Here is a 13,753-nt window from a genome sequence, read left to right as displayed (position 1 = left end):
TTATGTCTGAACAAGCTTTGCAATCTCACGTTGTGGACTAGTCAGCTAGTGAGCAATAATGATAATCTGAATGAAATTTGTGTTACCTTTGGATTATACTATAAAATGTATCTCTTGGCATTCCTAATCCTGTTAGATTACTTTAGATGAAACTTTTGCCTACTTTATTGATCTGTCGTTTTGTTTTTTAATAGCTTTACTGAGGTGTAACTCATATAACATATGATTTACCCATTTAAAAGGTAGAGCTCATTGTTTCTAATATATTCATAAGAGTTGTGCATCCAGATCATGGAATGTAATCAATAATATAAAGGAACAAACTATAGGTGCACAACACGGAGGAACCAAAAAACACTATGCTAAGTGAAAGAAACCAGGTACAAAGGACTACATATTGTATATTACCATGTAAATTAAATTTCTAGAAAAGGCTAACCTATAGAGACAGAAAGCAGGTCCATGGTTGTGTGGCATTGGCAATGGGGAATGATGGGAACCAGTGTTAAGGGCAAATCAGGTGAGGGAATGTTTGAGGGTAATAGGAAGGCTCAAAAACTAGATTGCAGTGAGGGTTGCACAACTGCATACATTTATATTAAAGCTCACTGAACTGTATATTTAAAATGGGTGAATTATATATATGTATATATGTATATAAATTATACCTCAATAAAGAATTTTTTAACATCTTTATTGGAGTATAATTGCTTTACAATGGCGTGTTAGTTTCTGCTTTATAATTGAATAAAGATTTTAGAAGAAAAAAAGACCAAACAAATACTCATGGATATAAACTAAACATACCATACCTCGATAGCTCCATTGATACCATGCAGGCTATTAATGATTACTTAATCTGGACATGAAAATGTTTGCCATTCATTACTACATCAGCAAGTTCTCAAACTGTTTGGTCTGAGGACACCCTTACACTCTTAAAAATAACTGAGGTCTCAAAGAACTTTTATGTGCATATTAGATGTCAATATTTATCATATTAGAAATTAAAAGAATTAAAAAAATCTTTAGTGATTCAATGTAAAATAACAATAATAAACTTGTAAGTTAACACAAAGAACATATTTAATGAAAAGTATAGCTGTTTTCCAAAACAAGAGAAAAAGTAGTGAGAAGAGTGGCTTTGTTTTCTTTTACATGTTTGGCAATCTTTTTAGTATCTGGCTTAATAGAAGACAGCCACATTCTCTTATCTGCTCCTGCCTTCAATCTGCTGCAATATCATACATCATGTAGCCTCTGGAAAACTCCACTGTACACTCATGAGAAATGGCAATGAAAAGGCAAATAACACCTTAGTATTACTAGGAAAGTAGTTTTGATCTCACAGAACCCCACAAAGGGTCTTGGAAACTCCTAGTGGTCTTTGGGCCATCCTTTGAGAACTGTTGGTCTAGATTCTGCTCTAGACCATTTTAATTGAGGTTCATTTTAATGAGATTACTTAAACTGTATTGTCATTAATACAAGCTTTTTAGGAAAATGGGATCAAAAAACTTTCTGAATATAGTTTTCAAAGTATATTGAATCCCACATTGTACAGACTTGGCTGTAACTTAAAGTAAGCAATCAATATGAGACATATCATGCCACATCAATATTAACTTGTTGAACCTCAAACATTATTCTAGACTTATCAGCAAGCAGAATAAATAAGATGTTACTACACATTGTTAAAACACCTGATTGTTACAATGTTATTTTTTAAAACTACTGTTTTTTTCACTGATTCAGAAGCTTCTGTTTCACATTCTTTTCCATCTTCCCCCGTCTCTATTATAATAAAAGCTCCCCCTTAGTTCCTGTGTTTGCTTCTAAAACAACAAAATGTTATTGAATTTTTTCTAAAACGAACCTTGACATCATAACCTAAAACAATCATACTAATTTCAATACTGAAAAACAGTTATTTAATGGTCTTTTTATAAAATGTGGTTAATTTCAGCTTAATTAATATTTATTTCTCTTGTGCTTCCCAGTAAAGGATAACAATACCATCAGTCAGTTTATTTACGTGTTATATCCTGAAATGGTTGATGATACTCATTAAAGATGTACCAGTTCATTTGGAAAGTCTCCAAAGGTTTGAAGACTTCAAAGACACCTCTTTGGATTGAAATGTACTTGCCATGTGATGTGATTTAAAACTCAACAAAAATCTAGATATTTACAACCTAAACTCAATAAAAACAAAAAAAACAACAACAAAAACCAGTTTAAGTTCTTACTTTACAATATCTCCTTCAAGAGCAATCACTCTCTTAATGATCTTCTGTTCTGGGTTTTTAGGAGACCTAGAAAAAGATAAGGTTACATAATCAGTTGTGTCTGTTGTTTTAAGAAAATGAGAAGAAATTTTACAAGAAAATATGCTATATTAAAGTCATTACAGGATCCTTTGCAACCATGACATGACATCAGTCCTACTTAGGTCCCAAGTGAGATAGAGCTAAGAGTGAAAGAATTCTTATTTTAAACCTCTGAGGGAAAAGGATCACACTGAAACTTTTCAAAAACTAAAAAAAAAAAAAAAAAATTAATAAAACCCCAGAAGTATAAAGATTTTCATTATTAAATCTAAGTACCTGTAGGAAAGAGGATTCATACATAAAATAATTAGGCATTTCTTTAAAATGATAACATACTTAAGTTTCTTCATTTTATTTAAAATAAACAGAGTTTGATTTAAACAAAGAAAACAATGAAGAGAGAAATTTTTTTGAAAAAAAAAAACAATTAGGAAATTCTTTTTTTTTTTTTTTTTTCCATGTTGGTTTATTTCTAACAAAGCACTTAGACCAGGTCCACCCAGAGGAGAGGATGTCACTTCCTCAAGGACTTGAAGTTTGGGGCTGTTCTTAACCCCTTGGTCCCTTGCCACATTTCCTACTTAAAGCTGCTTCTGACCCTTGTGCCAAAGGATCAGTTGGAGAGGGGCAGGGCCCAGCCTTGCTGGAGTCTTGTCACTTGTACTCACATCTTTCTACAGAAGCACAGAGGACACAGTGTTTGAGGTCCCCCTAAACTCTGTGTTTTCCTTCCTCCAAGACCCTACCCTCTTTGGGGCATAATACTGGACAGTCCTGGAGAGAGAGGCAGATGCAGGGAGAATCTGGGGTTCGGGTTTTAGGATATGGTAGAGCTTGATGAGGAGGGACAAGGGGAGGAAATTCTTTTAAAGCACAACTAGGTTTAGCCATTTAAAGATTATGTAATTCAGAATGCTAAGACAAGACTAAAAGAAATTGATAGGTTCTGATATACTTAATGCAGACATCATTTATTTTAATCTATGATTAGTAGCTTATGGTAAATGTTTACTTAAGGTAATACTATTTACTCAAATAAATACTCCCCTCCCCTTCTCTTCCCTCCTCCCCCCACTTACTCTATCTCTGGGATTCCTCACTCTAGGAGAAGCCATGTCTGTTTCTCAGCAGTCCTACTGAGAAACTCATTTAGTGAGGAACTAAGGTTGGCCAACCTTCATGTGAATGAACTTAGAAGTAGATCCTTCAACACACTCATAGATACAGAGAACAAATGGGTGGTCGCCAGGAGGGAGGGGAGTGGGAGGTTGGGTGAAATAGGCAAAAGCGATTAAGAGGTACAAACTTCCAGTTATAAGATAAATAAGCCACTGGGATGTAATATACAGCAAAAGGAACATGGCCAATAATATTTTCATACCTTTGTATGGGTACAAATGGTTACTAGACTTATTGTGGTGATCATTTCCTAATGTATGTAAATGTCGAATCACTAGGTAGTACACCTGAAACTAACACAATATTGTACATCAACTACATTTCAATTAAAAACAAGCAAGCAAGCAAACAAACAAACAAAAACCAGTAGATCCTTCAGTCCCAGTCAAGTCTTCATGAAGTGCAGCTGTGGCCAATAGCTTCATGGCAACCTCATGAGAGACCCTGAGCCATACCACCCACTGAAGCTGCTTCTGTTTTCCTGATCCTTAGAAAAATGTGTGAGATAATGTTTGTTGTTTTAAGCTGCTAGAGGTTACACAGCAACGGATAACTCAATCTTAGTATGTTCAATTTCCTGCCAATAACATTTTTAGTCTTTTGATTTAACATGTGTTTCAAGAAACAGCTCACATATCACATAAATGATCACTTAAATGTATTTAAAAATCAGAGATAGATAAAAATATTTTCAATTCAAGTCACATTTTGAATTGAATTACCTTTAAAAAGGAAGGTAAATGGACAAATACTAAAAAGATTAAATACATTCAAAATGTAATACTTTGCCAAAGGAAATATGCAGTTTCAATAAGATTTATATTTCACATTATATCTTGCAGAGAAAACAAAATCATCTAAACCATTTGAGTCTACTTGTGAAACTTAGCGACATAACTTTCCACTAAATTAACTATTAATATTCTTTATTTTAAAAGGAAATTTGATCAGAGTTTTTGACTGAACTGTCCCCTTCACTGAATTGACTAAACATTATATTACTATAAATTTAATGTCATTTATGTACAGCTAGAGTGAGGGATCTGGGCACATTCAAGATGACAGAATTCATATCTTCTGTGCAGGGTTACTTATAGATCTTTAGAAAAATTTGCCCCCGTGTCTCTCTGTTTAGATAACCAGAAATGTATAAAAAAAATTCAACCTCAGTGATCACCAAAGAATTGTATATTAAAACAATAGGACACCACTTTCCTATTATATTGACAAAGAAATAGTAATAATACTCTTAATACAGTTTGTTGTTGAGGATTTAGTACATGTCCTAAAGTACAGGATCATGTAACATACCTTTTGGTAAATAGGTTAAGATTTTATATTCTCTTTAACATATCAATTATGCTTTTAGGAACGTATCCTTATGAAATGGTTGTGGATGTACACAAAATTTTAGCTACATGGATGTTGTCTATTTTAAAAAAGAGAGAAAAAATCAACAAGAAAAGATTGGTGAAATAAATTATAGTCCATCCACATTATAAAATATTCTTCAATCATTAAAAATGACGCTATAAAAGAATTTTTAATGATGTGGAAATGTCAACAGGATACATAGATTTAACATGCGAGCTAGAAAATTTATGTGTACCATGACCTTGCTTCAGTAAGTATAAAGAGAAAACGTGCATGCAACTGTACTGGGAAAAATTAGGAAGGATATAAAGCAAAAGGTGGGGGGCATAGTTCTGTGTTTGATAAAACACATGCCTGGATTTTTGGTTCAGATTACTGGGAAGTCCATTAGAAAATGACAAATATTTGTGTCACATGATGTTAACTGAGAAGAAACGTTCCAAGACAGGAGTGAGACCTGAACTAATTATCAAGTCTCCCCACCTAATATTGACGCGCTATTAACATTAATGAAATAACATGAAATGCAACCCTTATCAGCATAAAATAGTATTTATGCCACAACCTTTAAGCTTTTGAGATATACTTGAAAAGTATTTTATATTTTAAAATAACCAACATAGTAAGATCATGAGGCAAAATAGAATATACAAAGTGAGCTACGTATATAATTAAAGTCTTATGAATTACTACTTCAAATGTATCTATAAATTTTAATGTAATATTAATCTCATGAATCTAATCACATGATTCAAAATTTTTTAAAAAGGCTATTACTAACACTAATCTCATTACTGTTCAAAATCTATAACTATATTTTAATCATTAGGCTGCTGAATGCATTACTTGGATGTAAGTACAAGTGGTACGAGAGTTATTACAGATTTACACTGTGAAGGTCACTGAACTTCCCTTTGTCTACATTTTCTTGGCCACTTGCCTGTCTTCTAGAAGTAAGAAAAATAACAAGTGAAGGATTACGCCTTACTTTAGGGACACGATGTATGCTGCCCAATAAAATTTGCATTTAAATTTGAAATTTTAGTGTTTTCATAATAAGCATTGTTTTACAATATTTATTTCTGGAGTCTGAATTTTAAGCATTCTGTTTTATGCCAAAGATTTAATTAGGCAAGGTTCTCCAGAGGTTTGGACAAGATGCCTAGAATCGTCTCTCTACTGCGTAGGTCTCAGTAGATCAGTTTGATGTGGCAGACTTATCTCTAACAAGAATGGTTGTGGGGAAGGGTGAAGGGTTAGCATAGACATAATAAGATTCCTGTGTTATGTAATGTACCTCTCCTTGAATTTCACTTCCTATCTTGATAGAAGTGTTGCCATTTTTACCCTGTGACAAGCCAACAGAGCCATGTCTTCAGTCTCATAACCTTTATAGCTAATTTCATGTTTGTGTATGTTCCCAAAAGGTTGTTATTTTGATCCTGTTTGGAACACTGGGAAGGTACTCTGGAAAACTCAAGAGAGACCCTCTTGTGTTCTGTGGGAATGAGGAGATTAGCAAGTGTACCACCCTCTCTTGAGCACCACACTTGTGCTCATCCTGATGTCAGACATATACCTGAACCCTGTGTCTGAGCACGTTCACCCTTCTCCCATTTATAGTAAAATTCTAAAACCTCCCTCTGTGGGTTGTGTAGATTTTTATACTTATATGGTTCAGGATTGGCCCAGATTATTATAGAATTCATCTCAGGATTAGAACTCACCTTGGCATATATCACAGAAAGGTCTAAATTTTAACTCTTCATTAATGAGGTAAAACTAAGAACTAATATTCTAGGAATGACCTATAATAGATAGACTATTTTTTATACTGTCGAAAGGATGGACATGCATTAAATCAACTAATTTTACATCATCAAAATGGTAAAAAAAAAAAAAGTATTGCTACTTTATTATCAAAATGAAAAGTCCACAACAGAATAAAAAGTCATGAAAAACCTTAGCAAATGATAGCTTCTCTTCTTCTCTCTCTTTTTTTTTTTTAATTTTGGAAAATATTGCCTGGGTTTCACATGATTTTCATAGGTTAGAGCTAGAAAAGGCCTATGAGTGTACCTAGTCCTTTCCTGGCAATATTCAGTCTCACCCATTCTCCATGGCCTAAGGGTTTCTGCTTGGGCACCTTGTGTCCTACAAATGCATGGACTGGGGGACATTGGAAATGGAATCTATGGTCACTGTTCCACCTTTGGTACAGACAGCTGCTGACTGTAGGCAAGCCCTGTAAACAATCTGGGTCTCATTTTCGGAGAGATAAGGCTAGCTCAGAAGTCCTAAACCAGAAGTCAGACAATCAGATCTAGCTTGTAGAAATGTTTTGTTTGGTCCGCACATCATTTATTTATTTATTTTTTAATCTGGAGCTGGCCAAACAAACAGGAGACTTCACATAAAAATTCTAATTTCTTGTTCCTCTTAGAAAAATACAAAGATCTGGCACCCCAAGCCTACATTCTTCCATGAAAAGAGTCCACTGGATCTGAGAAGCCGATTCTGAGAAGTTGCCCCAGTGCCAACAGCTTGTTTCATGTCGGTCTCAGTGTCTGAGGACACATGAGTTTGGGAACCCCTAGAAATCCTGATGATTTCTTCCACCTCTAGCATCATATAACAACTGAGAGAACACATGAAAACTCCAGCAGAGGGTCTAACGCATAGTAGGAAATTGGTAAATCTTAGAGGCACCTCTTCCTAAAATAAATTCATAAAGGAGATCAATTAACTGGACACAAGCAAATCATTAGGATTTTTTTTTAAGACTTACATAGATAGAATATTTATTTCAAAAACCCTCCAATAATTTCAGAGTCTGTTGCATTAGAGGGCAAGAAAGGCATTTTTAAAGGTTTGGTCAAATTTTATTACACAATTAACTAAAGAAACATGAAAACTAAATATAACTGTATTCATATTGGAAAGTCGCATGTCAGTTTTAAATTAAATGGGTGTTATCTGTAGAATCATGATAAAAATGACTTTTTTCTATGTTAAATTCTGTATTCTTGCTTCACTATCAGTAGTAGCTCGAACTTTGTGCAAACAGCCCCTTTTATAATGATCTATTTTCTAAATTCAATGCAGTTTTATTAATTAGCACTCTAAAAGTTCTTACTTAGGTCAGCATTTCAGCTACATTTTTGCCCCTTGCAGACTTCTCTTTGTATCATGTGAATCTTTGAAACTTAAACGAAAGAAATTATCAAGACTTTTTTGTTGCTCTTTGGGTTTATTCTTGAAATCTTCACAAGTGTGAAGCTTATAACCTCAGATACAGTTTCAGAAAAGTGTATGTATGGGACTTCCCTGGTGGTGCAGTGGTTAAAAATCCACCTGCCAATGCAAGGGACACGGGTTCAATCCCTGGTCCGGGAAGATCCCACATGCCATGGAGCAACTAAGCCCATGTGCCACAACTACTGAGCCTGTGCTCTAGAGCCCGCAAGCCACAACTACTGAAGGCTGTGTGCCTAGAGCCCACGCTCTGCAACAAGAGGAGCCACCACAATGAGAAGCCCAAGCACCACAACCAAGAGTAGCCCCCACTTGCCGCAACTAGAGAAAGGCCGCTCACAGCAACGGAGACCCAATGCAGCCAAAAATTAATTAATTTAAAAAACAAACCCAAAAAACCTATATGTCATAGAATAACCTTTAAAAAAAAAGTGTATGTATGTGTGTATATATGCAATTCCTAACAATTACTCTTGCTCAGATATCTCATAAAACGCTCCAATCCAAGGGCCTCCTTGTTAGGAAAGTGAATTACAGATGAGGTGGCAAGAACCCAGGTTAATGCTTCAAATTTTTCTTCTATGATACCATATTTTCTTACATAGGGAACGGGCCTTGGGGGAAGGGAAATCCTGGGAAAGGATCACCATCAGGCAGGGGCAGAGGGTTGTTATGTGTGTAGAAAATCCTAGTGGGAAGTGAGTAGAATTTCAGAGCACTGGGGACAGTGCTCTTGGGCAGACATATTTTGTGGGTGGGGATGGGGTAAGGAACGGATATCCGGCTTATTCTCTCAAAGCAAACCCTCGCTGACTCAGGCTCCTGAGCAGTAGCAATATGATCCTATAGAGACCCTGAGAGATTCCAGTCGGGGTTCTAGTGATCCAAGAATGTAGCAGCAGGAACAATAAGCTTATGTTTCAGATTTATGGCAGATAATTCCTTATACAAATAAATATATTCTAATAGGACTTATGAAACAACAAAAGTATGAACTTTAAAGAATTAAACTGTTGTCTATTGATAAACATTTTCTTGGTTAAATTTAAGAGTTGTCTCACCGTCACTAACTACGATTAGAAGAAGTTTAATATGCAAATAGTGACAACTTGTCTTATTAGTAAATCAGCCTTGATTATACAAAATCAATTAAATGTGTATTATGACTCTAACTTCCGTAACTGAAAAAGCTGAAATGGTTTTGTAATTGACTGTTTTGATTCTGAAAAATAAATGTCTTCACTTAACTGTGAAAAATCTAAGAAATTTAGTATAATCATAACAATGAGCTAATTTCTACCAATGTTTATTAATTCAAGCATTTCAAAACACAGAACACTGCAATATTCAGTTGTGAACATAATTGCACTTACACTTCATTGTCTAGAATTGTATGTAAATGAATATATATAGTACATACATAAAATATATAGCACTTATGTAATACACACATGTGTGTATGTGTGTATATTCCACCATACAATATGGAATCATACTATTTAAAGAAACTCCTCTGAACTATAAAGAAAATTCTGGGCTGAAAAATACATTCCCTCATTTATTTATTTTATAAATTTGTGTTTTCACACATTGAATATGCTTAAAGTTGACCATATCTATGGAAGTGGAGGAGATGAATACCTAACATAAATATAAATATTGACTATTCTTTCAGTATAGACTCTCAAAGTGCAGACATTCATATAGAAATACTACTACTCTGTCCCCAAAGTATGCACTCAGGAGTGTCTGAGCGGTTTTTGCTGTACTCAAGACAGGTTTTACCCCTCTAGCCACACTATCTCATTGAGTATGACTTTTTTGTAGAGTACCACTTAAGGCTATGGAATAAAACAAAATTAACTGGTCTTCAAATGAATTAAAGCCATCAGTCTAGTCTCATAACCCTAATATCATGATTAAGCTAACTGGATTTATACTTTAAGCTTTAAACAGGTTGGGAAATAGTGCCACATACATGCGGTAGGCTTGAAGAATATACAAACAACAGAACTTGAAAGTGTAAGCTACTGATATTTTCCATATCAAGCCATATTTATATGCATGAATATGGCACAGAAAAAGCAGACCAACTGAAATGCAAAATGAATAAATTCAGTTCTCTGTATCCCTGGGTTCTTTCTGCATCCACGAATTCAACCAACCACAGGTTGAAAACATTTGGATAAAAGAGAAATTCCAGAAAGTCCCAGAAAGCAAAACTTCAATTTGCCGTGCATTGAGCACTACACTAAATCCACTGAATCGAGTGATGTGTAGGCTGCTGCAGCCTCCTGCCATTCCACAGACACTCAGTCTCTCTCCAGCACCTAGTCATTTGAACACTGTTCACCTCGCATCTTGTTTGTTGGCTGCTTATGCTGTAGGCACCCTTCGTTTCTGTGAAGCAAATGGCTCCTAAAAAGCCATTAAGTGGTCAAAGCATCCCTCAAAGGTTAAGAGGGAGCGTAAAGTGCTTTCTCTCGAAGAGAAAATGAAAATCCTAGATCTTTTGAAAAGTGTCATGTCGCTTGCCAAAGTGGGCAGTAAGGTCAGTAAGAACGAACTGAGCATTCACACAATAAAGGAGAAAGAAGCTAAAATTTGCGGAAGTGTTAGTGCTTCACCTACAATTGCAACAATAGTCTCTCTGGTTGATGTTAAAGTGCTTGCAAAGACTGAGAAAGCATGAAGTGTGCGGCTAGAGGACATGCCACAGGAGCGTATCCCTGTTGATGGCAAAGTTATGCGTGAAAAGCATTTCATCTCTACGAGCATTACTGTGAAGGGGCTGGGGAGAGCGAGAGGAAGGAGATGAAGGCTGCTAAGGGATGGCTGGCGAGCTACGAGAAGATCACGGGAGAATCAGCATTGACTGATGCCAAGCGTCATCAGTGCCCCCAGAAGAGCTCAAGAAATTCATAGAAGAGAAAGGCTACCTTCCAGAGCAAGTCTTCAATAGTGATGAAATGTGATGAAAACCCCAAATCGCCTGCCTGTGTTCTGGCAACACAACAAGGAGGCTTGGGTGATGGCCATCTTGTTCTTGGGATAGTTCCACCAGGGCTTCATTCCTGAAGTGAAAAAAATACCTCGAAAAGAAGGGGCTGTCATTCAAGGGCCTCCGCATTGGCAATGTTCCCAGCCACCCCAATGTCTCTGCTTCACCAACAAGAATGTAGAAGTAATGTTCCTGCCTCCTAACACTATGTCACTGCTGCAGCCACTTGATCAAGGCATCATCAGGTGCATTGAAGCAACTTACACTTGCCTCACCTTCAGGACGGCTTGGGGATTTATGGAAGAGCTTCACAATTACAGAAACTGTAGATGTCCCAATGCCCAAGACAGGAGTGCATGTTGGGAGCCATTATGGAGTGAGGTTGTCTATGATTTCAGGGGCATCCCCACTACTGATGCAAAAGTCAGGAATGTTCCAAGGGAATTTAGTGGGGAAAGCTTCTCTAACATGATTGGGGACAATGTTGAGGAACACCTAATAGCATAGAGAAACTTTTACCAACAAGGAACTCAAAGATCTGCTGAAATCCTCTACAGATGATGACGATAGTGATGCAGAAGACTTAGAGGAGGCAGAACTATCAGTTTGGATGCTTGAAAAATCTGCAGCAGTTTTGTTTTTTCTTTGACAGTTTCATGCATTAAAAAGGACATGAGCTTCAAGTATGATTCTTTGATGGAATGAAGCCTCTGTATTACCTGAGGGATAATGATGCGCCTAGAACCACTGCAAGATTTGTTTGATGATGAAAAGAAAAGAAGAAACAGCTTCCTAGAACAATGTTTCTAACTAAAGCACCTGCAATTGTGAAGCTCTGGCCTTCAAGCTTGAAGATCCTCAGCCCTCAGCCTCTACAGATCCTGACATTAGTATCACTGAGCCTCCTCCAAAGTCTCAACATCTGCAACTGAAACCCAGTTCATCCTTCTGATGTCCTGCCAGAAGGTTCAAGTTAGCCTGGTGTCTCACCATTTACCTACAGACATCTCATCCCCTCACCCCATCAGCATGGTAAAATAATACAACAATCATCATTGTCGTCGTCATCACCATCATCATTATCATCATATGAGGGTTATCAAGAGAGAATAATCAGGGTTTTGATGAGGGTTAACACAGTGTGTGTGTGAGTGTGAGAGAGAAGTGAATTTATATTTTCTCTGTTTATAATTATATTTTCTATATGTACTTGTATTTTAAATATTCTGTGTTTTATTCTATATATTTCTCTTTCAGGTCATTAAATGAAAGCAATCTGTAAGTATTCAAAGAAAGAAAATGTTACATTGTTGCTGACATGTACTGTGCAGTTAGGCCTGCCATGGTTGCATCTGTAGTGAATGTATACAGATTTTTCTTGTCATTATTTTCTAAACAATACAGTATAACAACTATTTACATAGCATTTACATTGTATTAGGTATTAGATGTAATCTAGAGATGATTTACAGTATACAGGAGGATGTGCATAGGTTATATGCAAATACTACCCCTTTTTATGTAAGGGACTTGAACATCTGTAAATTTTTGTATCTGAAGTCCCCCTCGGATACCGAGAGACAACTGTCCTAGTATGTAAGAGCTGAAGTGAGGACATTTACACCAATGCTCATACAAGACGTTAGTGGTACCTGCAGTCACCTGAAAAAGGCTATTGGAAAATGGCACAAGGATCATCCTGTCTCTAACTTAGCTCACTCACAAGTTTGCCATGATATTGGTCATATTGTGACGTGTGAGATGCCAAGCTCAGGGCAGGGGACATCCTAGTAAAAGTGAGGAACAAAGACAGTCTCGACCATTTTTACCGCAGCCAGCACTTAGCACCCACCCACTTTTTCACCCATAATTCATTTCTAACCAGAATGAATAACCAAATATCTGGAATAAATGAGACAGAATTTTTATCCTTATAAATACAAAAATGAATACTTTACCTATGGTGCATTAAGCTTTTGAAGTTTGCCTAATTGAGCCCAACAGGTGCTTGCAATGGACAGAAGCTGTTAAATTCACACGTGCCCCTCAGAGGTGTGCCCTCCAAACAACATGGCCAGAATGTCTTCAATGTAACTTTCTATGATCAGATAAAAAGGTGACATATAAACTGATGTACTAAACCCCCGCCCTTTTATCTCATGACTGTGGTTACCATGTGATACTTCTCAGGGTCAGGCAATAAATAAATAAAGAGTCAGATGGGAATGGGGGTATTTCAGTGGATGCCAGCATGAGAGCGGAGGGTGGCGGGTTGGGGGGTGGGTTTACAACTGAGAACCAGACAGGCCAACATACCTCTCAGTAGATACCAGCATGAACTGAGGTCAAGCTGTCCTTCCCCTGATGCTAACACAATATAAACTCCCCAAAGCCAAGATACTACTCTGACAAGATGCAGAACCATAAACAGACTTAAATTGCTCTGAATTGCCTCAGAAGGCTCTTAAGTTTATCTCAGCTTGAAAATACTAGGTTTTGTTAGCAATAAGAAACTTAAATCCAGAAACGGCAAAATAAAGGTATATACTTTTGCATACTTGGTTTTTATGGCCTGAGAATTTGCACCCATTCCATTTTCTTTCTTCTACTGCAT

At 36.5% G+C, this 13,753-nt stretch overlaps 1 protein-coding gene across 2 annotated transcripts in view; it reads right to left on the bottom strand.

Annotated features, from left to right (window-relative positions):
- Positions 1-13,753, bottom strand: part of IMMP2L (inner mitochondrial membrane peptidase subunit 2) — a 900,746-nt gene that overhangs the window by 272,939 nt on the left and 614,054 nt on the right. For both annotated transcript variants that reach the window (XM_082662558.1, XM_082662559.1), the window contains exon 5: positions 2,250-2,315. In XM_082662558.1, the coding sequence (XP_082518684.1) occupies positions 2,250-2,315 (66 nt within the window). The remainder of the gene's footprint in view (positions 1-2,249; positions 2,316-13,753) is intronic.

This window comes from Grampus griseus, assembly GCF_964374135.1.
Source record: "Grampus griseus genome assembly, chromosome: 9".
Lineage (NCBI taxonomy): Eukaryota > Metazoa > Chordata > Mammalia > Artiodactyla > Delphinidae > Grampus > Grampus griseus.
Note: the sequence above shows the minus strand (reverse complement) of the source record. Positions and strands in the feature narration are given on the sequence as shown.